A 27074-nucleotide genomic window follows, 5' to 3' on the forward strand; every position below is an offset into this window, starting at 1 on the left:
TGTAAAGGTTACATCGACTGAAACATTGTGAAAATAGCATTCCAAATGAGAACAGTAATCTCAATAATTCAAATAATCCATATTTTCAAACTGAAAATTCTGAAAAACAATCTTTTTTCCATTAAAGTTTGAAAAATATTTATATTTACTTATTACAAATATCTTTATATTTCTTTAAAATAAAAATAGGCAGTTTTAGTTTGACAAAGTTAATTTAATCAAAACATAAATACTTATACACAAACTTATTGAAAAGAGAAATGCAGAAAAAATTTTCAGAATAATTTTTCTGTTCCAAAAAATATTTTGCTCACTACCATCATCATCATCATCATTATAATAATAATAAGTCAGTAATCTCTGATGATTTGTGTGCAAACTCCTAGTGAGTGCAAATAACAAACAATAATCAGTTTAATGTGTCTTACATGTAAGTATATGCTGGATAGCTTTTAGAAATTGACTTCTACATTAACTTTTTTTTATTTATCTATCTTTCTCTGAAATGAATGACACAGTGCTGGCATTAGTAGACATAGAGAAGTTAAGAAAGCAGGGTTAGTTGGCAAGAGTAAGGAAAACATAAGAGGGAATAATAAGGAAATGATGATGATGATGATGATGATGATGATGATGATGATGATGAGAAGAAGAAGAAGAAGAAGAAGAAGAAGAAGAAGAAGGATGTATTTGAGAGAAGGGTGGATAAATACAGACCAGGTGAGAGATAGGTTAGTTTAAAAATCAAGTTCTAAAAGCTATTCTACACATGCCAGCATTTAAAACAAATGTTACACTGATGATAAGGATGAGGAGTAGTAGTAGTAGTAGTAGTAGTAGTAGTAGTAGTATGAGGAGGAGGAGGAGGAGGAAAGTGGTAACTTAAGAAATTACTCAATGTCTTGAGCAACTGAAATGACCAAAAGTTTTCACCTGCAAATGCTGAATATGCTGAGCAACTTTGTCTCTTTTTTGTTCATAGACTGAGCGGTAAGTATGCAGGAAATTAATGTAGCGGCGTGGAGTTGCCTGTAAATCCTGACAAGATTCATGCACTTGCAGAAAGTTTTGGTAGAGTTCATCATAGCCAATTGTGGACGAGCGTCGGCAATTGGAAGAATGTTTCTTGTCTCCTTCTTTGATTTTAAGTTGAAGCATCATCTTAGGAATCTTTTGACAAATAAAAACAATGAGAAAACACATGAAGTTAAATATTTAAAAAATTAATAAAAAAAAAATAAAACACAAGTTACCAACCCTTGTGATAATGTAAACAACTATTAATCAGAACTTTTGTTGGATATGCGGAGAAAATTGACGTGCATTGTTTTAGATATTTGTAAAAAAAAAAGTGCAATTTATATTTAGGGATATTTTTCAGTTCTTGTTTGATATCACCCGACATGGTACCAAACACTTCTGTCGCCATGATCTGGCACTATCCTGGACAATTCCATCAACAACCTGGCATGGTCCCAAACAATTCTGTCAACACTATCCGGCATTGTTCCAGACAATTCTGCCGATATGACCCAACACAATGCAAATAATTCCATAGATATGACCTGATACAATGAAAACAATTATGTCGACATGACCTGACACACTACCAGAGCAATCTTGGCAGTTACTCACTGAGTGACTCTGACATCTTTTTCTAGCCCTTGGACGATTTCATCTTCATTGTAGGTGGGCCTGACTAAGACAATGATACATAATTCTTAAGTGCTTCAACTCATGCCCATCACACACCTCCTTGATCTCAAGATCACACAAATGGCAATGTGGGGCAGGCTAGTACTTCATCTTAATAGTATGGTCGTAGGAACTTCCTCAGTGAAGTTTTCGTCTGTCGCATCATTATACTCCTCGTGTCCTAGATTGTTGGGTGCATCACTCTCTGAGGAGCTTTCTTCATGTAGTCATTCGCATAACATTGGGGTTTCATCACCTGAGGAAGTAATGTCATTATGGATGGAGCAATCATTTCAGCATGCTGGATGCATATCTTTTATGTGGCATGGTATCGCACTAATTGAGACTGAACATGGGCTATTAATTTTCATCACTGTACACCTGATAAACTGTATTGTGCATCTTCCCTGTGGATTCTTCATCAAAACAGCATCTTCTTCCTTGTATGAACTAGCAACTGTATTGTCGGGTACCAACACTTAGTAGAATAAGTTCTAAAAGCTATTCCACACATGCCAGCATTTAACATGGATTCCACAGGTGTATGTTCTGTTTGCAGGTGCAGTTGTCTCCATCTTGCCGTTCTTGGATGAAACGTTGTGCCAGTATATTGCCTCCAAGATTGTGCACCTTGTTCTTGCTGTAATCTATTTTATTATGTGATGGAACTTCTCAGTTATTCTGTTTCCCGATGGTACATGGGTACACTATGTGCGCACTTCATATCTGTACAAACTCAAGCAACTCAATTAGCAGCCCTTTTTAACAACACAATTTCCAACTGCTTGATAACACTAGCAGAGTCTTGTTGGTACAACTGCTTCCAGATAACTACATTCTATCAACATCAGGTACAGCTGAGTGCTGAAACGGGTTATATGCATTACAATCCTGCTCCAAGATTCAGTGATATGCACTGGGGCTGGATCTATGGATTAACATTCTTTGAAATCCCCAACCACCAATTGCATCTCAGCTTCAGTTATTCCTAGATTGATTAACTTTACAAAGTACAGTGTCCTCTTCACACCAGGATTTCCGCTGGACTAATGGATTGCCTGTACTTGAGAAATGGTTCTGTCATCTTATAGATTCCATTTAACCATCACTGTGATACCCGTGTGAGTTAGAAATTGTGTAAATTTTGTTTGTATGGAGTTGTAGAGACGGAAGTGTTCAGTTGACTTGACGGTTGTCACAGTTATGCTGCCACATGCGATAACAAGTTTTATTTTTGATTCTGTCTCTTTTCCCTCATAAAGTTATACACATAACTAACAGAATGGTACAGTAACAGACAGTGACAAAAACATAAGTCCTTTCTGATTTAACATCAGGGCTGTATAAAGACAATCACAAATTATACAAAGAGGCAATTTTTTTCAAGGCTTAAAAAGTAAAAAAAAAAAATGAATATTTGAGATTAAATAAACAATTTACTTGTTTCTGTTCAATTTTTCCACTGGTTAGCAAGCAAATATGAATTTGCTAGAACTATTTTATTGCTTGTTTCTTTTTAATGCCAAAACAATTCCTATTGTTAGCAATTAAGTGAATGATTCACTATTTTATCCATAGTTTGCAATTGTGGATTCATATCTTTTCCAAATGATATTATTGCATATTTGAAGGTAATTTGATTTGAAATCAGTTTAGCCAATTCCAGTCCACAAAGCAAACTATTTTAATTTGTATATTTTAGTTGGTTTTCATAATACATTCAATACGTTTCTTAAAAGCATTTGTATAATAATAATATTGTCCTTATTTACTTGCCTTCCATTGAGGGAAGAATTAGATATACAGTTTTTAATGTGGGGAAAATACAGTGCCATAAAAAGGTGCATGGATGATAAAAATAAAAATTGCCTCAATTTCTCCATCACTGATCAAGGACAGAACAGACAGTCCACTTAATACTATTGTCATTATCTCTCTTTCATGGAATTATGCTGGGAAATACTGCTGAGGCCTATGATGAACCAACAACCCGGATTGCAAAAAAAGAGAGATGAATATACAAAGGATATCAAGACAAGAAAACAAAGATGGTAACAACATAAGAAAGTAGGAAAGTTCTTGGAGGAGCTTAACTAGGAGTATATAGACAAGGAGGCTTCACTCCAATAGCTCAAAAATAGCAGACTTCCATTTGATATGGAGCTAGACAAAATCAAGGCTTACTCACAAATGGAGTTTAAAAATGGCTGACCTACAAACAAATGACCAGTGCAGATTTTTCTACTCAGCAATTAAGTGCTTAAGCCACCTAATGTCTGGATGTCAACTCCTACTGGCAGATAGTCTTTATACAGTCTGCCACAACAAAGTATGTAAATACTTCCATTGAAAGATCAATAGAGAAATGGAGCTTCACAGATTGTTAAACATCTGAGAATGTGAACCATCATCAATAACATCAAATGGAAAGGTGAGAGTGTCCTTTGACACAGGCATTCAGACAGGCAGATAAATAAAAGACAAGTCCATCAAGTTAGACATTGTTATGTGGAACAAACCTGAAAGGACTGCTCTTATTCTTGATGTAACTATCCCAAATGATTCTGGCTCAATGCGAAATGATCACCAAATATCAGGACCTCAAGAATGATTTTAAAATAATGTGATATTTGAAAGAAATAAGCATTATACTGGCTGTGGTAGATGCAAGTAGCCTAATTAAAAAAAGATATGAAAAAATACTTAGACACAATCTCTGGAATGCCGATTTATAGCAAGATACAGATAGCAGCCCTAACCTTCTATCTTTAAAAGAGTCCTCAGATATGAATTTGAAACGTAACGAAATCAAGTGTTATCTCCAGGAAGGATTCTCTTGATCTTATCAAATTAATTGGCATAAAATAAGTCAGTGACACAAATATAAAAAAAAAAAAATTACAGAGACAATTTCTGGAAGATCGAGTTATAACATAGTACCAATAGTAGTTCTAAAAGGGACAACATCATAAGAGTCCTCGGACATAAATGTAATTCATAAAGAAATCTATTTTTAGCCTCTTCCAGGTGTCCTTTGATCTCTAAGAACTAACTGAAATAAATTTTTAAAAACTAAAGCTAAGAAATTATTTCCTACTAGATTCATATTACCTGCACCATTGTGTCTCGGCTCCATGTGTCCTTCCACTGTACAGTGCAACACTTATAAAGTGCTGGACTGCTCTCACAGTTGATGCGGAATTTAGGGTTAGTACAGTCCATTATCAAAGCCACATGAAGATTTTTTTTGACACCTGTAAAATTGAAAATAATCTTTACTTTCATTATATACATCAAGATTTCTCTAAAAGTCTTAAATATAAAAAACAACTTCGGGCCTGGATCAAAGTGTAATATCTGTTCTGCAGATGCTGCACTTAAGATAATTTGCACCAGGCAATGGAGGGAAACCCTCTATACTGGGACAATTATTATTTTTGGTAACCAGAGTGCCCCCTTTTTGCCTACTTTTAGGGGAGCTGGTTTTACCCCACATTAAAAACAGCCTTGTGCCTAATTTGCTTTGGTGGGGAAGCAAATAAATACAATAAAAAACAACAACACATTAAGATTCAAAAATGACTTAGTTTTGCTATCTAGTGGATTGTTCCTTTTACTTAAATAAATCATTAGTACAGCATAATGAATCTAGTAATCTGTTTAGTTTTAATAATTTTATATTTAATGTTTTACTTTTTTAGAATTTTTATATTTTGTATAAATATATTTTAATATTTCTAAAATGAGTAGTGACTCCCAGACTTAGGGTTAGTGCTTGGGTTAATGAAGTACATGTTGTTTGTTTTTTATGCTTTTTGTAGGGATGGGGATCTAAGAAAAAAAAAATCAGAAAACAAAAAATAACTATGTTCTTATCCAAAATTTCCCCTATATTAAAAACAAAAACAAAGAAAAATCTGTATGATCTACGTGCCAGTGACAGAACGAAAATATCATATTCCAAAATCATCTAAATTTATTAAGTAGTTTTATTTTTTTTAAAAATGCTGTGATTAGCCAAAGTAAAACTGTCTTGCCCACCAATTTAAAACAAATTCAAAAAACAAAGGGATATAACTTAATAATAATTCAAACTTGCTAGATTAATGTTGTATGCCTACAAATTCCCATTAACCACTTAAAAATGATTTTCTATATAAAAATAAAACTACTTAATTAATTTACATGATTTTTAAGTGTAAAATTGTTCTTTCATCATGGGTACTTCTTTTATACAGATTTTTCTTTATTTATGTTTTTAATATGGAGAGAATTCTGACCAAGAAGGAAAAAATGCCCTTCATTAATCCAAGCCTAGTTGGCAAATATAAAAATATATATATAAATAGAAATTAAGTTATAATTATTTTTTTTGGCATTCAAATAAAAAAGAACCCAAACATTTCTTTGAAAAATCTTATACATTTGCAATGTGTAAAAACTTTTAATAAAAACTTAAAACTTTCAATGACAAAAATAAAAATAAAAATACAAACGTGAGACAAAAAAGGCAAAAAGTGATCCAATAAAACCAGTTTCTGAGGCCATGTCTTTTAGTGGTGCTAACAAAGGTCCAAGCTCTTCTGGTGTGTATAAACCAGGCACTTCCCCAGCAGACAGCAAACTATTGATCAACTCCAACATAGCTGGATCCACAATGTGATGATCTTCAAGCAGAAGGACCACTTGTTCACCTTCAATACCACTCATTTGAAGCAACTGAAAATAAATGAAAAAAGATCCTTATTAAAAATTACATTTTGGATTTTTTTTTTTTTAAGTTTCATCTTTTTAGTATAAATGAAATTGAGATTTAGTTGTAAGAGTTTGCTTTAGTCAGTATAATTTCACAACCCAGATTGCAAAACAAACAAAAAGACAAAAAGAAATTTATATACTTTGTTGTGGCAGACTGTATAAAGGTTATCTGCCAATAGGAGTTGGTATCCAGACATTAGGTGGCTGAGTGGCAAAATCTGCATTGTTTGTAGATCAGTCATTTTTTAATCCATTTGTAAGTCTTGATCTTGTCCCATTATAATAATTTTTTCCTTATCAAACAGAAACTTGTTATTCTTGAGCCATTGGAGCGAAGCCTCCTTGTCTATATATTCCTGATTAAGTTCCTCCAGGAACTTTCCTACTCTCTTATGTTGTTACTATCCTTGTTTTCTTGTCTTGATATTTCTTCCACACTGCTCTCATTCTAAACAATTGGGTGAGAGGAACTGTCAACTTTAACACTGCCTTTCCAAATCAATAGTCATGCGAGAAGGAGGTTGGCATCTTCTGGTAAGCATACAAATTCTCTGAATTCATTCTTTTCATTTTTAATTATCATTGGTATTCCAATTATCATGATGTGTTTTTTTAGAGATATTTATGAGTGCATTTTTTTTATTTCAGTTTCATGTTGAAGAATATATGCATCTGCGATTTGTGGCAAACATGTGCACTAAATAAAATACTTGTTTATCATTTATACTCGTGTTTCTTGATTTTTGGCCTATGTTACTGCTGTTACAAGTAGTAGTAGTAGTAGTAGTAAGAGGTAGATCAGAAAAATTAAGGATAATTGTACCTTCTCTTCTCAAAAATTATTTTATATGTCAAAAAAACATAACATGCGGCTGCAGCAGAGACTGAACTCACTACATGAGTTTATACTGTAATTCAAATCTTGTCCATAGCTGAATACTTTATGCTTCACTAGGGCTATCAAGGGTATTTCTTATCGTGATGACATCACTAGATGGGTTGCCTACCATGGCTGAAGAGAGGCCCATTTACCCTCGAGAGAAGGATAGAACACACCAGTTTCCCAACCTGGTATTTTACATCACGGTACATACAGTGCCTCGCCTTTCCAATGGTCACCCATCTGGTACTGGCCAGGTTCAACGTTGCTTAACTTCTGTGATCTGGCGAGAACCAGTGTGTCAACATGATTGTGCCATATATATATATATATATATATGTCAATGCTTGTTTTTATATTATAGAAATCTATACGTTAACAGAACAAATATTTTTCTAATGACAAAGCATGAAGCCACTTGATGGAAGGAGATAAAAAAACAATACCAATGTCAAAAACTAGACAAATATAAAAGTTTATATGGATTGATTCCAACCTAGAAAGCTGAAATTCTTCCCACTTTATGTCAGAAACATTGCTCATGGCATGTAAGGATTAAAGAGAAGTGAAAGTTACGCAGCTGCTGAAAGTAAACCCAAGATCCACGTTCTACTTTCCATAAATATGTTTCAATAAAGGTTAACTATAGGTAATGCAACAGACTTGTTGATGTGTATTGCTAGTTTCTGACTATTAACTAGACACACAGACAACTGCTCTTTATATAATAGATGAAAAGCACCAAGGGAGTCATGTGTTCATCATTGCATTATTTTTATGTCGATTTCATCTGCATTCGTATTTCATCTGCATTTGAATATTAACGTTCTTAGTATTATTTTATTATTTTTCCTCTTCATGTCTCATGCCAAGGTTATATGTATTCTGAATGACGTCTAACCACTATAATTTATCATGAAAACTTTTACAGTGAGATTGCCAATTTTCTTCATGTGCTGCAGTCAGGATCACATCATTCTGGCGTTTCATCATCGATCACACCTTGCAGTTGTACAAGAGTATAGGTTGGACGTGTGTGTTATGCATTGTATTTCCTGCATACAATGAGATAATTTTATTTTGTAAAATTGTTAACAGCCACTTGAAGACTGCATGCAGCAAATATATATTACCTTATAATCATATCAGTTTGGCCACAAGAATCGATTATGTTACACAGGTAGGTGAATTTATTGACTCTTTCAGCACCTGCAACAATTTCCATTTTGACGGAAGTCAGATTTTGACAGATGCTGCAAGTGAAGTTAGCTGCATCTGCTGTACATAATACTGCTTGGTTGGAACACTTTTTGTGACAACATTTATTGCAAGTTCTGCATTTGATGAAGTCTGAGCCATTTTCAAGCTTACTGATGCTGCATGGACATCAGACAGCATATGCCTCATCTTGATTATATTAACTTTCAAGCTGCCCTTTAAAACATTGATTTACATTTGTTAAAATTAAATTTAACCATTTGCATTTTTAGTCCCCCGACAAAAGGAGGGTGGACATGTAAATTCACTCTTGTCCATTCGTCCGTCCACACTTTTTTTAATAACTATACCTTGGAATTTTTTGAAATATTGTACAAACATTAAACATGATATGAGTAAAAAAGTAACAGAATGGATTTACTGTGAAAACTCCAGTTGCCCCCCTAGGGGTGCCTTTCAAGTTTAAATGGCTGAAATTGACACTTTTGTGCTTATTAAAAAAATTTGATGCCTTGGATTTTTATAAAATTTTCTAAAAAGTTGTAACTAACTGATTTCTATATAATTTTGTTTGTCTATACTTCGTGATAACTCTTGGGTGTGTCCCACGGGCTCTTTTACAGTTAATAAAAACACTCCATTTTTGAGACTATTTTACCATATTTGTCCAAAATTTTGTGTGTATGTCTATTCAGCAGTTTTGCATCGTGCTGAACTCAAATTTAAATACGTTAAGGCCTTATGGACTTTTGGGGCTAAATGGGGAGGGGGAAATAATGAGCTTAGTCATTTCTTTGTTTGTGCAAAGCTCAAATTTACGTATTTTAAGGCCTATTTACGTATGTTAAGGCTTAAAACTGCACCGTTTGTTCATTTTCACCAGTATTTGACGTCCCCTGTGGACTTTTGGGGCTAAATGGAGGAGGGCAAATGCTGAACCTAGTCATTTTTTTACGCGTTGTTTATTGTGCACTCATAGGGGACCATGCATGCTTCACTTGTTTTTATTAATAACTAGCTGTATATATCCAAAATTGTCCAAGAGCCCATTTACTTTCAATTTTGTCTCATTGTCCTTCTCTATTTTTATCTTTTAATTTATTCTTTACTTTTTAAAAATGATCACTAATAATTCAGTGTATATTTATCAAAGTTACATATAGGCAAGAAACACACACAGATACAACAATGGTAAAACCAATCTATAAACAATTTATTTAATTAATATAAGGAATAATCAATAAAAATTTCTCTGAATCCCATATGCAGTTTATTTCTTTTTTTACGGAACTATACCGGTCAAAGAAATAGGGGAAATTCTTATTTTATTTTATATATATGATATTTTTGTACCAGAATGCATTATCATTGTTTTGTTCTCTTGTGTATTTTAATATTAGTATATTGCAAATATACTAATCCTAATATTGGGCTATGGTGGATCATGAATAATTCTCTCTCTCTCCAATATATCCAACAATACATGGAGTTAATCTAATTGTTAAAAATTACTAACTCAAAAGTAAAATTCTTCAAAAGTCATGACAACAAAAATTCTTTTTATACTCCAAATAATTTTTAGTGATTTTACTTTTTGTATTACTGCATATTAATAGTTGATGATGGATATTATTAAAAGTAACTTACTGATTTTAAATCTTGTCGAAAATGTTTCATGCCATATGAACGGGATATTTTGGGGGAAAATAAATGCATCTGGTGCATGAAAGCTACCAAGCTGATTGCTGTCCGGCGTCCAACTCCACTTCGTCCAGCCATGAGCAGTGAACCAGCAGACATAGTAAAAACACGATCCACAGAGGCAATATGATCGACAACTTCTTTGAAGATTAAAATGTCATCCATCTTGTTTTCATAACCTACAAAGACATTTTATTAACAACCTACATTTTTCCATTCAAGCAAAAAAGGATTTTACATTGGGGTTATATACACCAAACAATATCAAACCTCACTTTAAATCATAATATGGAAGCCACATGATAAATTTTTTTTTTTTTTTTTAAATAAGCATGTCATGCATATGAATCATTATGTTACAGTTTGTTTTTTTTTTTTTTTTTTTTTGTTTTTTGCTTAATTCTGATTTTGTTGGCATTGGCTTTTCTAATTCTTTAGAATTAGGTACACAGTTTAGAAAAAAGTGTTAGTCCATAATTGCACCCCCCACCCAAACAAAAAGAAAATATTTTACACTAAAAAATCATGTTAATTAAATAATTTTATTTTTATAAAGAAAATCATTTTTAAGCGATTTATTGGAATTCGTAGGCATTACAATGATGTACAAAGCTGATTTAAAACGCTATTTCTGAAGAATTATCTTAAGGTGAAGTTAACCAGTGATGAATTTTAGTTTTTCCAATGCCCCCCCCCCTCAGTATGTTAAAAATGGTTTTCTAAAATCTTGAAAAATTTGAATTATTTAGAATTATTTCACTTGTCCTTCAAACTATTTATAAAATGGGGTCAAGAGATAATCAATCATCATTTAATCATAAAATTTAATTTTTTTTTTTAAATAAAACTACCAGATCAATTTATGTGATTTTTGGTGAACAATATTTTCTTTCCATCATAGGTACAAATACCATATCGATTTTTCCCTTTTTTTTTGTGGAGGAGTTATGAACTTGCACCAAACCAACAATTATTTTATGCAAGAACAGACACCTTTCCTACATAGTATCCCTGTAAATTTGGACCCAAATAATAGCCCCTTAAATCAAATCAAATCTGTGCTTTGTTTGGGATGAAATTACATTAAAAAAATTTTTTTCAGGTTGTGTTAAATATGCTCTTTCTTGCCGACAACCTGATTACATAACACAATATCTGCTGTAGACAAATTTCTGTCACTCTATTTGACACATAATTTATGTGTGAGTGGGTTCATCACTTTGCCAAGGGTGAATGAAGCAGATTTGACATGATTGGAACTTGACTTGCCAATCCTATAACTCACATCAATATCAAAAATTAATCTCATTTACAAAAGTAAATGTATAGAAAGCATGCTAAAGGTTATCAAAAAAAAAAAAAAAAATATGATTATATCAGTAACAATGCAAAACATTTGAAAAACAAAAAATAACTGTAACTATTTATAAGATTTACTTACAGAAGGCACGAAGTCCTTTCTCTATTACTGACTCCAGATCTTCATATGAGAGTCGCCCCAAAGATTTGCCATTTATGGTCTCAGAAGATCTGTCTCCTCGAGCCCTGCTACCCCAGCTGACATGATAAAACTCTGAAAATATTAATATTTGCATTATCATCACATGAAGTTAAAGTTTAACAAACCAAAATTATCATCACATGAAGTTAAAGTTTAACAAACCAAAATTCTTAAATAGCTTTTGTTTAAAAAATAAATCGTTTATTCTTAACAACTATTTTTATTTATATAAAGTTAGAAATATTTGTGCATTTTGAAACACAGCTGTTAGGCACAAGGAGCCTAAATGTAGGATACATTTAGTTTATTTTAGTCTTATACAAAATAAGTAAAAAGAGAGTGGAAGTTGTCAAATACCTCTGAGTTTTGTGAAATTTAAAAGGTATAGATATTAAGTAAAAGATATTTCCCAAATTTCAGCTTCTTTGGAGTGTTATAAAAAAATTTTTGATGATGGGGGAGGGAGCAGGTGGGCATAATATGGGCACAACTTCCAATTTGAAAATTCAAACATTTTCGATTTACATTAAATTTTAAGAATTGTTAAAGGACCACATAATCAAGATTGCCTGAATTTCAACTTTTTCATAAAAACTCTTAAGCTTAAGTGATAAATTTTAGACATTTTCTGTAATCAAAATTATGTAATGGATTTGGATCAACATTAGAATTATCATTATATCTTGACTCTATACAGACATAAAAGTTGTACAAAACCATTTTGTTGGGGAATTAATTTTACCCCGTCGTGGGATGAATATTCTTCTAGTTCATATATAAATCATAGTTTTCTTTTAATATTTTTGCTTTTTTAAAATTTTAAATGTTAATATTTTTTTGAATTAAAGAAATTAACAGGCATGTTCTCTCTTTTTTTAAGTTTGATACATAAAAAAAAGAACTGGGAGAAACGAGAGATTTTGATTGGTGGAGCTAGATTATACGTTTGGAGAAATTGTTCGAGAAAAGATTTGAATAGTGGCTTATCAAATCAACTGCTCTTATATGAGGAATATGGGGAGGTATTATTAGACTGTTACAACACTATGCTCTTTTGAGTTCTGTTTTTAATTCTATAAATATCACCCAGCTCTCAAATAAACTGGTCCTATATGGGTTATTGTTGGACTCTCACCAAGCTATACTCTCTGAATGTACTTGTAAATGTAGCAGAATTAGATGAAGTGTGCAAAAATGGTGTTTAAAAACGGTATTTTAATTTAAGCAGAGGAATAGAAAATTTCATTAGAAGTTAAAAATTAAAGTTAGAGCTACATATTAGGATATCACATCACAGACATAAAGTTTAAAATGAAGCATGGCAAAGGAGAGAAAGATCTCCTCTTTAACCTTTAAGCTGACTGTGTTCAGATGTTTTTTTTCAAAATTCTGTCTCCAGGGAAGAATGATGGGAAACTCACATAATGTGTAAAACAATAAAGTAACAAAAAACATGAGCAAATATACATCCATGTTTTTGTTTCATTTTGTTATTGTATTGCAGTTAGAAAGTGAGAGGAAGACAGAAACTTCAGTTGCTACATCACCACAGCAATCATGTTTATAACTAGACATTATCATCTAATGATCCAACTATTTATATCACAGAGAGAGACCAACAGCTGCTTCTGTCAATAAAGAAAACAATAGACAATCCATGAGGATCCAAGAAATCACTCAAACTATACTACATGAATTCTATGAATTTGTGATCCAGGAAACATAATAGTTCAATATAATCTACAAAGATTAAAAAATAATCAAAAACAAAAAATAAACAAATTCCTGAGAATTCATAATACTTATTTGGATTTCTTTAAAGGCAAATTTAACAAGTGCTTTTATTTTTGATGTTCAATTATAAATTTTTAAAACTAAAATTAACAAAATAAAAAGACTAACTTTCTAAATTTTCAAATATATTTGCTGTTGACCAATCTGCCTGAATGATGGACATAAGGAGACGATCAAATCGATTGAGACCTTCAATCCCAACAATCTTGTCTCGGAAGAGGCGCCTCGCTTCATAAGCCCAGATCTCAAGAAGGTGTTCACTAGAATTGTCATTAGCGGCATTGCTCAAGTCATAGCGTAGAAGGTTTACAATCCATTGGGTTAAATCACGAGGAGTAAATAAATAGTGACTGTATTCATCCACACTGAACTGGCTTTGAAGCTGGACAGAATAAAAGACATTAAAAAATAAGTGAACATTTAACAGAAATTCTAACAACATATATAAGATTTCCTTTTATTTAAAACTAACAGGAATACGAGGCAAATGCATAACATATTTTTATTAAAATTTTTATCTCTCTACCCCTTTCTTTATCTTTCTCTCTTCTCCCTCCCACTTTCCATCTCCTCACTGAAAAATTTTCTGGCCAAAAGACCTTATAGTAGGTTTACAAAGCACTGGATTAATTTTCAGTAATGTACAGTTCCATTTTCTAAAAAAATGGAATGGTGGAAAAATTAGCAAAACATTAAACAACATGAAAAGATTATATATCGAGAAATTGTGCAAATATTCTTTAAGTATTATATAATGACATAAAGCAAGATATTTTACTGAAAGTTAATATGAATATCCTTTCTAAAATTAGTGTTTTTTTAAATATATTTTCCGCATATTAATATGCTAATATCATATGTATACCTACTTACATGTCTCCCATTATCTCAATCTGTTAATGAACTATTCCACATTTCTATGATGTCAACAATTTAGAACACTGTGAAATACAAATTCATTAAACAAATTTTTTTAATATATCTTCTGTATATCAACATGTTAATATCATGTTTATGTAGATACCTATGTGACTCAGGCTCTTATAGCATTACTTCCCTTTTCCAAACACAATTACACAGCCTCACACCAGAAAGCATTTTCAGTCCTGAATTATCTACCGTTTGGAAACATCAGACGACATTGTGATCAAGGGATACAAACAAAATTTATTCTTTTCTTCTAGCTGGCCTCAACACCAACACACACTTTCTCAATCTGAGGGTTGACTTGATAAACACTACCATATGCTCACTCACACACACACACATTTTTCTCCAATCACACGTATACATGCACAATACTCAGACTTTCTATGATAGACATTCCCAATGGACACTTTATCTCTACATACACATGTATGTACGCACATACATACATCCTATTCAGTACATAAACTTTCTTCTCCACATGCACACATATATACATGCACACACACACATCATTTCAACTACACTTACTTTGTATACATTTAATAGTCGGTTCCACATACAAATATATGTTTTACTGAATAAACTATTGTCTTTGACTTGTTAATTTGTTCTCCATAGTATATGCTTGTATTGTGAACACAAATATATATATATATATATATATATATATATATATATATATACTTCGAATAGATTTATCCAACAATCAGCTGTTATGGAAACCTGTGATTATAAGATTTACAAAATATTACTGGTCCTAATATTCTATGTATTATCCCATCGTAATAGGAATTGCTCAATATACAGGATAGAGCAAATAAAGCAAATTATAGTGATTCAATGAAATTAAAAAAAAAAACTTTATTTAAATCAAGGATTTTTTATTATTCTAAGTAAGACAAAGAATACTTTAGAAATTTTATCTCCTTATCCTATAGGGTTTCGATGCCTACCATCTCTTCTGAGGAGAAAATATTAGCAGATAGATATAACGTTATTCACCCTATTTGCTAAAGTCAGTTAGACATGGAAAATCATAATCAAAAATTGATTAAATAGAAGTCACATAGCAGGGGAAATTGAAGAAAGGATATAAAGGTTTAGTTCCAAATTGTGCGGTAAAATCCAAGGTAACTGTCCTTTAAAGCAGTGAGGTAACGAGATCCAAGCTGTATATTGTGTAATCCACATCATAGAGTAGAAATCCAAGTTAGGCATATTTCTTGAGTAATTCTTCTTTATGGGCCAGTGAAAAGATTTTTAAGGTCTGGTTGGAACTTTTTATTAAAGAACTTAGTATTACTTGAATTAAACATTAGTGAGGTAGAATAGGTAGAAAGGGGTAGTGGAGGGGAGAGAAATTTAAAATGAAGAGATGGATTGGGGGGGGGAAGACATATATATATATATATATATATATATATATATATATATATATATATATATATATAGCGCAGAGACTGACCTCTATAGACAAGTTCAAACATGCTATAAAAAGCTATAAAAATGTTGAGTAACTGTTTTGGTAGGTCAGGTTAGGCTTGGGTATAGAGAAAGGGAGCAAAGAAAAAGAGGCAGAGAAAATAAAATAAAATGAAAGAAAGGAAGAGGAAGAAGAAGCAAACAAAATTTTGCGCTTTTCAAGCTGAAATCAACCTTTAAACTAATTAACCTAATTACATCTTAAATTCTTTCCTCTGTTTAAATCTATTAAATCCAGTCCACTCAAAAATTAAATGATAAGGTGCTCTTTTTTGTTAATTTTATACTCATTGATAATATCCTTTAAAATGGGGGAATTAAACTGAAGAATTAGAATAATATCTGTAAGTAAATTGTACAACTAAAACTAAGTGTATTGATAGAACTTGTTATTTTAATTTTATAATACTAATGATGATCCTTTACTGTTAAATCGAAAATAATACTGCCTTACTGGGAGGTATAAAAAATTCGGTAATAATAATTATAATATTTAATAATATTTAACTGGAAGAACTTTATACACAAGTACTTTGTACACAAGTACTTTGTCTTACTTGGAATAATAAAAAATCCTTGATTTAAATAAATGTTTTTTTAAATTTCATTGAATCATTATAATTTGATATATATATACATATATATATATATATATATATATATATATATATACAGGAGTTGCAATACTGCTCAAGCATTACACCAGCACTGCCAAGCATCAGCCTAAACTCTATATCTGTATCTCTGAAAATACTAATGAACTATTCCATATTTTTATGATATCAACAATTTAGAATATGAAATTCAAATGAATTTAAAAAAATATTTTTTTACTCAAATTCAATTATTTTGTTAAATATTTGAAGATAATTCTACATTATTTAGAGGGTAGATATGGTTCATAAATAGTGGCATGTGAAGGATTCTTTTTTCAAAATAACTAGATTATATAACACATGATTTAAAAGAAAAACTCTTTCAGATACCACCATTTTAGAAAATATATTAGAATTGATCCATGAAATCTTTTATGTGTTCAGCTAATATTTTATCAGTATAAGACACATATATAGCAGAAATCTATATGCACTTTTTGCTTACAGGAGTAGGCCGGTCATTGCAATAGGGAAAAATCTGCTTTTACTATATATATATATATATATATATATATATATATATATATATATATATATATATATATATATATATATATATAAAGTTGGACAATAACAAATAAAGTTAACCTGTTCATAAAGTTGAACCATGGATCCAGCTAAGGCATGCACTTTGCTGGGATTTGACCAGATTGCATGTCTGGGAACTTTCTGTTGTAAGGCAGCATTCAAGTAGGCTGTATAGACAGATTTTAGTTGTTCATGGTCAGGATAACTGGTAGACAAAAAGAAAAATTAAACGATTCATTAACAGAGAAAACACCATGTGGAATAAAATAATAAAATAATTCAGGAATTCAATTATACTTCTGAATTGTTTTGATGAAGATTGATAATTTTGATTATTTGGATTATTCAAACTATTTTTCTTATTTTGAGTGTTATTCAAACAACATTTCAGCCAATGTAACTCCGACCTTCTTCAGAGGTGTCTTGCTGAAGTCAGGAATCTTTCTGATGAATTTGAGAATCTACACAAAATCCATGGGAATAGCAAGGTTTCATTATACCAGGCATGTCTGGGTAGAAGTCTTAACCAATTCACAATTGTTTCATTGTATTAGCCATGCTGAGGATTAAAGCTTCAACCTTCAGAAGAATTTTAATTAGTACTTTAGCATCACAGTTTATGAAGAGCTTTGTAGAAAAAGTCCAAAGAATATGTAATCCATATGACATCAGGACAGTATTCAACTTTCTGAAAGCATCTCGCGGGTCATGCAAATAATATATATGAAAAAAGAGACAACAGTAGCAATAAAACTAATCAATGTTTTGTAAAATAAGCATATTTTGATATTTTTGTAGCAAACATGTTGTTAGTGTTTTCATACATGAGGATCAGAGTAAACAAAGAAAAAGGGATAATACAAGTTAATAAAAAAATTGTGCAAATTCATCTGTTGATAAGTTTACACATTTTTTTTATCATTCTCAGAGAGATGATTTCTCAAAAGCACACATTGATGTACGAGATATGACGCATAAAGGGGTGAAAAATTCTACATTAATTGTCAAAAACACAATGAAGATATATGTAATGCCAGGATAAATGAATAAAGAAATATATGTATGGCCAATGTAGAAGTATGATTTACTTTGTTGATAATATCTGAGAGCCAACAGGGTTGGCAGAAGGAAAAACAATGCAAAGATGAGGAGTTATTCTGGGAGCCTCATTTTATTGTGACCAGTAGTTAGGGAGTTTGGAAATAACTGCAATGTGAGTTAATGAAATTTTGACAGCCCGTCAGACTACATCTAATTTCTTGGGTGTCTCAAGCAAGAAGAAGAAAGAATATCCAGTTTTAAATTTGGATGTGAATAAAAGTTAATATAGTTTTCGTTTTTCGAAATAAAAAAGAAAATTGTTGAATAGTAATGATTCAGTGAAGATAACTTGGATCTGGTTCAAAGAAAATAGCTCCCTGATAATTCTGTGTTTAAACAGATTTTATCAAAATCATAAGCTGAAGAACTTAGGCAGAATGAAACTCAAAGAAAAAATAAATGATGTGTCTAAAATATATTTGGTCTTTGAAAAAAAAATGAGTAAGTAAATTGCCTCACCACTAAAACAGAAGTAACAAGAAGTATGTGTGCCAGTGTGCGATTGTTCACCATTTTTTAAAGCAATTCCTATGAGAGCTAAATTACAATTTTGCAAGCAAACACTGAAATTAGAAACAAAAACGTTTGAAGATGCCATCATGTGTGCAAGTATAATCGTTAAACTATAAGAAATAATGCAGTAAAAGATGTTACCTGATTGAACAGATTCTGACAATGGAAGTGAATCGAGTGGAGAGTTTGTAACGTCCGAGAGAACTACCTTCATTCATGCTGGCAACAATCTGGATACCTTCAAGGCCGATCCATTCTAAGTTGGAATCATAGAAACCATTATAAGTCAGAACCTGAAATCAAAGTTAAATCAAATGTAATTTCAGTGTCTCAACAAAGAAAAGCCTTCTACACATATTATTGTACTAAATCTGAATTAATCAAGATTTGTTTCTTTAAGAATTTTTCTTATATACTTTAATAAAAAAAAAATACATGCTAAAATATACTTTAGTTCTCGAATTGAATTATGTTTGAAAAATGTCTGTTTTTATTGTTCCAATTAGTTATATTTTGTAATTAACTGAACAGATCACCAATCACTTAGAGATCTATGCATTTTCTCAACCTTTTCTTACTCTACACTGATTCAATTATCCTCTAATATTTCTTATATTTTCATGAGCATTTAAAGAATGAGTTTCTTTATTCAGTTTCATCATTTAATTCACATATATGTGTCTGTAGAAATCACAAACATATAAGTAGATTAGATAGAAAAAAATACATAAATAAATAATAATAATAATAATTGGGAATTGATGCTGGCAACCCAGACTGACAAACTTAAAAAAGAAGTCAAAGTGATAAAGAAGATGAAAATAAACAGAAGAGGATGGAAAAGTAGAAATGTGACTAGCAAGGAGAGACTTAACAAGAAATAGAAACAATTGAAGTGAAAAATAGCGGCAAAAGAATGGGGAATAAGATGGTACAGATACAAATCTTAAAAGTGAAAGCAAAACAGAACCTTTGAAAACAATGAAAGCCAGTTCTATCAAAATGTGAATAGAGAAAAAACAAGAACAGAACAACCAGACCCGACAAAAACAAAATTCTGTTGAAGCCAGATATAGGGAAAAGCAACAGGATCAAAACAAAAATGGTGAATGGCTGAAAGACATGAAAGAAGAGTCACAGCAAATCAAAGAAGGGGCAGAGAATGAAATCAGCAAAAAACCTTCAAGACAACCCTACAAAAAATGGCAAACCGAACAGCACCAGGTCACAACGGAATATATGAATATTTGTTAAAAAAATTCACAACATTACATGAAAGGTTAATCCAGAACCAGAAAAGACATATCCACAAAGAACACATGCCAGAATGGATGACCAAAGACAGAACCAAAAAGCAAGGATCCCAAGCAACTACAGGCCGATAACATGTTTACCTACAATGTGGAAAATACTAACAGCAAAACTGAGAGAACAAATTCATCATTTCCTTTATAACTGCAGAACAGAAAGGATGCCAAAAATGAAACGGAGGAACATGTGACTTATTATACATAAATCAAAGGAACCTGAAAAAAGTAAAAAGTAGGAAAAAGAACTTAGTGTATCATCAAATATGAAAAACAACGAATTTAACTTTTTTGGAACCTTAGACATTACCTTTATTAATGCTATATAGAGAATATGGCTATATTGAAGATTTTAACTCTGGACTAAATTGAAGAGGTTAGCTCCCAAATATTTGCACTGTTTTTTTATTATTATGCCAAAAAAATATGGAAGATCATTGAATGAAATAAAACAAACTTATTTTTTGTCAACAATTTTATTTCACAACATATATCTTTTAATAAAATTCCATAATTTTTTTTCAGAACAAATTGTAATAAAAAAGACATGATTATTTGGAAGCTAAACTCTTCAATATTTTTTACCACTCCCATTGTTAATGCTGCCACTAGCACTTAGATTTCTCCTTTTACATTTGTTTGCAAATTTCTACGGTGCTTATCATAGATTACACGCTTAGCTTTCACATTACCAAATATTTTGGGAAAAATTGTATACACTTTACCAACACACATTTAATGGCTAGGGGCAGCATTAACAACTGATGTGGCAAAAAAAGTGTGTGTTCCATTTATTAGAAGATTATCATTACAAATGGATCCCCGACTTTTAGTCATTAAAAATACTATCTTAAATTTCTTTTTTAATCTGAAAATTAAGCCTGTACTTTATGATAATCGCTGGAAAATTTACAAGAAAGTTAAAAGGAAAAATTTAAAGGCTATGGGAATCATTGTTCAGGTTAGCTGCAGTGTTTTTGGTTGTTTTTTTTTCCTTGTAACACAATGTTCCCTCCAGAATAAATGCACTGGGTTATAATTAATTTTTACTTCATTCTTTTATTTTCATTATACATTATAGGCAGACGGTAAAAACTGCTATCTAATCGGCCACACTACCCTATTTTATTTGACACTTTAGGTACAGATTAATCACATCACATAATCAAATCCATCTGTTAAGAATGGATTCATAGATACTAACATTGTTACTTCAGCACGGTACATTCATTTTGACCGTGGATGCCAGTGCTCGCTAATTTACTGAGCTGGCAGTGGCTCCCACTAACAACCATAGTTTAATTTTTTTTTTTCAAATGAAGTGAGGGGCATATTTCTACCGGGCATCACAGGTACACGGGTCTTACTAGTATACAAATAAAATTATGAAAAGGATAATTGACAACTGGGAGAGAAGTTACAGGAAAACTATATTTAGTGAAACAGTTAAAGGCATTTAATCTCTACTTTCTATCTCCGCCTATCTACATTCGTTTCTAAAAAAAACATTGAAATTGCTTGAAGTCAAAAGCCGTCATGATATTTAAACCATCTACTCTTATTGCAAATTCTTTTTCCAGGTTCACAGAAAGAAGCAACTTTATACTAAGGGTTTAAAATTGATTTAGAAATTATAGGGGGAACAGGAAGAAAACAAGCAGAAAGACAAAACAAGGGAAGTGTGAGTTATGAGGCTGCCAAACCCAAGGTTCACTGCCTACTCTCCTCGGAATTCAACCAAATAGCAGAGAAAATGATGATAGAATGTTTTAGTAATGTAGGTTGAAATCAACTTTTTTCCTATTTTAAATAACTTTAAATCCCTTAAATAACTAGAAACATTATCCTTAATATGCTGTAATTTTTTAAAAGATTGCATTAAATATAAAGATATGAATTACATGAAATATATGTTTAACTCCTTTTAATTACTACAACTAAATTTCTTCTAGTAATCATACTCATGAGGAATACTTGAAAATTAAAAAAGAAAATATACTTCAAGATCATTTTTTAATGAGAAACTAATTACTTAATTGGTGGTGCATGTCAAGAATATCATTTTTTTTTAAATAATGGTTTCATTATGATGACTATAACAATTCATGACATCATAAAATGACGGTAAGACAATCTTGTAAAAGAAAACATGTTTCATGCTATTCATCAAGTATGAGAAAAATACTTCCTTAGAGCGGGTGCAAACATGGGAACATCAGAACTATGAATTAAACAGTGTTGAATATGCAAATAATTTGTTCCATTAGCCAATCATTGATGTTTTAAGCTAAATAAAAACTTGGGTATTTATTTTGTCATTCAGGAGGAGGTTGTTGGTATTACAGCAATATCAATGTTATGTCAAGCATCAGTTTGTGAAATCATGTTTTTGGTTTCCTCAGTTGTGTTCGTTCCTTACATGTGATTTATTGGTATTCAATGTTAATATGACGACGTTATCCACAGGACTAATTTATTTCAAGTTCATGAGTGTATTTTATTACAGTGTCATTCCGTTTTTGTTTTTTGTTTTTTTCTGAAACATAAAGAAGAGTTTCTTGTGGGTTTTAAATCATCATTTACTGTTTGCTGTGCTATGCAAAAGACCTTTGTTTTTAACAATATTGGCGCCATTCAGATGAGATTTTAAATTGAATCTAAATTACCTGAAAGTTATACAAATGTCTTGAAGAAAGAAAAGAAAAAAACATAAAATGAAATAATTATTATCAAGGAATTTGTAGCAGTAGTACCTACAGCAACAACAACAATGCAGAGAAGTGGTTTCAAAATCAATAGTGGGAGTAGTAGCTACAATAACAACTACTACAGTAGAACCCCAGGATACAGCATTAAAAATTAGTAATAAAATACAGTACAGCATATAATACACATGTATATAATCAAATAACATTATAACATCATATGACGGGGCAAATACCATAACCAGGAGCCGAAAAAACATTGTATTCCACATTGTAACCTAAAAGAAATGTATCCTAGGGCCACCGTATCCTGGGGTTCTACTGTACAGAATAACAATGTCTGGAATCATTAGATATTTGCTGACTTAAATGCTTGATATTAACAAGAACAAATACTAAATTTCAATTGGTTCCCTATGTTAGGATTTAACCAATCAGAAACAGGCACCTGTTCTTAAATGTTATATAAAAATTATGTTTGTGCTTTTTAATCAATTGGCTGTTGAAATGCCAAGTTACCCAACAAACTCACTTCACTTAGAACAATAACTAAACTTTTTTCTTTGTATGCAAATGAAAGCCATCTTTAGCCTCGAGCGCATGGACTTACTTTTCTAAGATTTCAGCACAGACTTAGAAATAATAATATGGACTGTGATAGCCTTACAAACTAACTCAATACTCCTATCGATGCATGTATAGACTTTTGAATAACATTCTGCTTTTATTCAATCTTAATACCATTTACCTCATCCAGACTCTTGGACTTATATTTTCTTTTGCTTGACTCAAGGATTTTCAATATCAATTTTCTCTATCAAAACATATAAATATTTAATGTCTTAATTACTACCATCTGTCTTGTTGAATGGAAATGACCAATAAAGTATAATATATTATGTTATAGAATTAGTCTTTGGAATTCACTTGTAAGCAAGTCTATCTCTTTCCCACTATAAACTATATCAATGAAACTAGTGTCAGTACTTGGATGAAGGGTTCCACCAGTTTTTAAATATTTTATGAAACTGAATTAAATCGTTTGACTTTGCAAAAATTTTAAAAAAATGTCTACTTACTTGTTGCAAGAAAGCAATCAGCTGACATGTTTGCCACTTGTCAGGTCGAGGTAAGTTGATATTCTTCAAGAAAAGAATGAGTCGTTCACATTCCTTGGGGCGATATCTTCGGCCAGTGTTGGTACTAACCATCATGCAGCTTTGACTCAATTTCTGCAGAATATGTACAGGGGTGGACTGAGCATTGCAGTGGACAGTGGCCACACTAACAGATCGCAATTCTTTGAAACAGTAATTTAACAGCAATCTGAAAGAAGATTGATAATAATCAACAAGAGAATTATTCCTGGAAAATAAAAAACTATGACTTGAAAAATAATTCAAGGATATGAATGAATCTACTTGGCTAAACAGTATGGTTCATGTTAGAAAAACCATGATTTTTACAAATTGGTTGACAAATACTAATGATCTTAAAACCTGGCAGAACATGTACTTCTAAATATTGTGTAGCAGTTGCATAATTATGATGTATTTTCTTTTGCATTTACATGTTTTCATTCTGGGATTGATTGATAGGTTGTTTGGTCAAAACACTTTTGTGTAGAATAGAACTTCCACCTAACCTTTTTGTGCCTTTTTATAGTTAAACTTAAGGTGTCATGTTGACAAAATATCATATTCTTTACTCACTAGGATTTGAGTGTGAGACAATATAAAAGAATCTGAACTCATTTCCATTTCTGTAGTACATGTTAATGGACTCAGCCTATTTTGTATTCCTGTTTTTATAACTTTTACAAGACAATGTTTTGCATTGATGAAACCGTTTGAATAAAAATTATTTAAATTGTAGAGAAGAAGCTTGTCATTTTAACCAAAACCTTTTTTTTTTAATATCAAACAAGGCAAGTAAGATGGATATGAACAGCAATCTTACTACAAAATGGCAATCTGACATCTACTCTTCCAACTCTGCAGATACACATATAATAAAGACTCACTATTTGATATTTATTAATTGATATACTTGTCAAAAATGATGGACATGTTGCCACAATATACTCACTAGTTATGTCTCTTGAATCAATTTCAAGTTATTTCTCCTGAACTATACTAGTCACAATGAGAAATGAATCTTCAGTTTTTTAAATACAAAAAGACTTACACATACATAGTGTGATATTGGAAATCAAGGCAATATCTCTTTCCTGGAATTGGGTTGGAACTGACCAGACATCGATTGACCTGGTCAAGCGACATTTTTACATTGTTATACACAACAACAGAGCATTGTACCTCTAGGATTTCTGTAATCTAATTGGATTTAGCTCTTTAGGGCACTGAGACGAGATTCCTAATCAATTCACTATTTCAACATGAAATTTTCTTAAGTAAATTTCATGTTATTTTACACATTCAAGCATTCTTCATGTTTACACTTGCATCTATATTAAATTGCACGTATGCATTTTAATATTTTGTATTGTTCTTGAATGCAATGTGATTAATTTCCATACCTTGCTAATACTGGCACCCGGACTCTTAGATTTTAGAGTTCAGATTATAATCAACAGTTTTTAACCGACATTTAATCAATTTTTATTTTTTAACCCACCACCATAGCCTATAATTTATTGAGAATTTTATTTTTATACTTTTCAATTTTTACTCCAGTTTACTTCACTTCATCAATTCCACCCAAAGATGATTCACAGTTGAATCGAAAACGCTTGTGATTCTTATAGAACTTTTATTAATATTTTTGATTTCAATATAAAAAAGATTATACAAAAAATAAAAAAAATAAAAAAAGACAATAATAAAGCAAAGTACCTCCATTGTATTCAATAATGTTTGCTTGAAAATATATTAGTGATGGGACGATTCCAATATTTTTCCCAATCCTGATACAACTATTAATTCCTCACTAAGTTCCTGATTCCAATGCAATTACCAATTCTGGTTCTTATAAATCTCTAAATATTTAACTATAGAGACGTTATTTTTTCCTGGTTATTGAAAAAAAAACCCATGTAAAATGTGCAGATATTTTCTCAAACATAAAAAATACATTTGTGGGGACGATCTATAGATTTTAATTTTACTATTAGTTAAAAATCAATAAATATTTATTGTTTTATCATTACTACTAGCAATGGAACATTTTGTTTTAAGCAAAATCAAATAAAAAAACAACAATTAAAGGAATCATTTTTGGCATCAGAATAGCCACAATTTTTCCTGATTCCAGTATCCCAAAAAGTTATAATTTTTCTGATTCCGATTAATTGTCTCAACACTTTTATATATATATAATTCCAGGTTAATATTTTTCAAAGGTGAAGCAACCAATGAAGTTTTAACAAATTTAATGCAAAAGTGCTCAATACTAAAGTAGGGCAAGATATACTTTTTATTTGTTTTACATAAATATTGTTATGACATATTAATACTTATGTAAAACAAATAAAAAGTATATATATATATATATATATATATATATATATATATATATATATATATAATTGTTCCAGGTTAAGAATATTCAAAAAATAAAAAAATAATAATTTTTTTGAGGTTTATATAAGAGTTCTCAATAAGTAATAGACAAATAAACATTTTTTTTAATATCGCTACACAATCATAACAATGTTTCAGTCCATATCTATAACTAAAGACCTCATTAAGCGATATCAGTCATTTCTGTAAAGGTAAAATCTTTAATGAAATGGAGTTCAATAGAAAAACGAATTTTACAAAAAATATTCAGAAAAAAGTGAAAAGGGAACAGAGAAATAAAAAAAGAACAAAAACAACAAATAGAAGAAAAGGAAAAGAAAAAAAGAGTGTCAATCTTAATACATGCCCACGCAGGGGCTAAGCATTAACATTAATTTCCTTTCATGAGCATGGAGACCAGTGTATTAAGAAAGTTGGTTGCTTAAATAATTCAAGGCTAATCAACGTTTAACACAAATATCGGTTACAGGGGAGGGGGTATCTATCTGGGTTACTACTTTGCATATTTATTTGCTTTTTTTTACTATATAAGAATACAAGAATATGATAGTGGAAAACTTAGGTTCTTTTAAAGATATTTAAAAATAATAATTGCCCGGTCAAAACATATTGCTGGGTGGAGAGATCAGTCACATACTATTGAAGATACACCAAATATTGTTATGAAAAGTGATCACATGTTGGATTTAGGGAAGCATAAAACACATCCATCTTGATCTATGAAAATAAAATGTGAAGTAACTCTCATAGTTTAAAGGGAAAA

At 31.2% G+C, this 27074-nt stretch overlaps 1 protein-coding gene across 1 annotated transcript in view; it reads right to left on the bottom strand.

The window, feature by feature from the left end:
* The window catches only part of LOC145277804 (cytoplasmic dynein 2 heavy chain 1-like), a 253964-nt gene that overhangs the window by 82206 nt on the left and 144684 nt on the right, over positions 1–27074 (bottom strand). The window contains exons 42-50 of the mRNA XM_080129659.1: positions 23849–24095; positions 18899–19050; positions 17204–17348; positions 13656–13929; positions 11694–11825; positions 10199–10431; positions 6192–6414; positions 4807–4949; positions 934–1170 (exon numbers count right to left, since the gene is read on the bottom strand). Coding sequence (XP_079985785.1) covers positions 934–1170; positions 4807–4949; positions 6192–6414; positions 10199–10431; positions 11694–11825; positions 13656–13929; positions 17204–17348; positions 18899–19050; positions 23849–24095 — 1786 coding nt within the window. The remainder of the gene's footprint in view (positions 1–933; positions 1171–4806; positions 4950–6191; positions 6415–10198; positions 10432–11693; positions 11826–13655; positions 13930–17203; positions 17349–18898; positions 19051–23848; positions 24096–27074) is intronic.

The sequence above is a fragment of the Euprymna scolopes genome, chromosome 6, assembly GCF_053919585.1.
Source record: "Euprymna scolopes isolate OS-2025 chromosome 6, ASM5391958v1, whole genome shotgun sequence".
NCBI classification, from domain to species: domain Eukaryota; kingdom Metazoa; phylum Mollusca; class Cephalopoda; order Sepiida; family Sepiolidae; genus Euprymna; species Euprymna scolopes.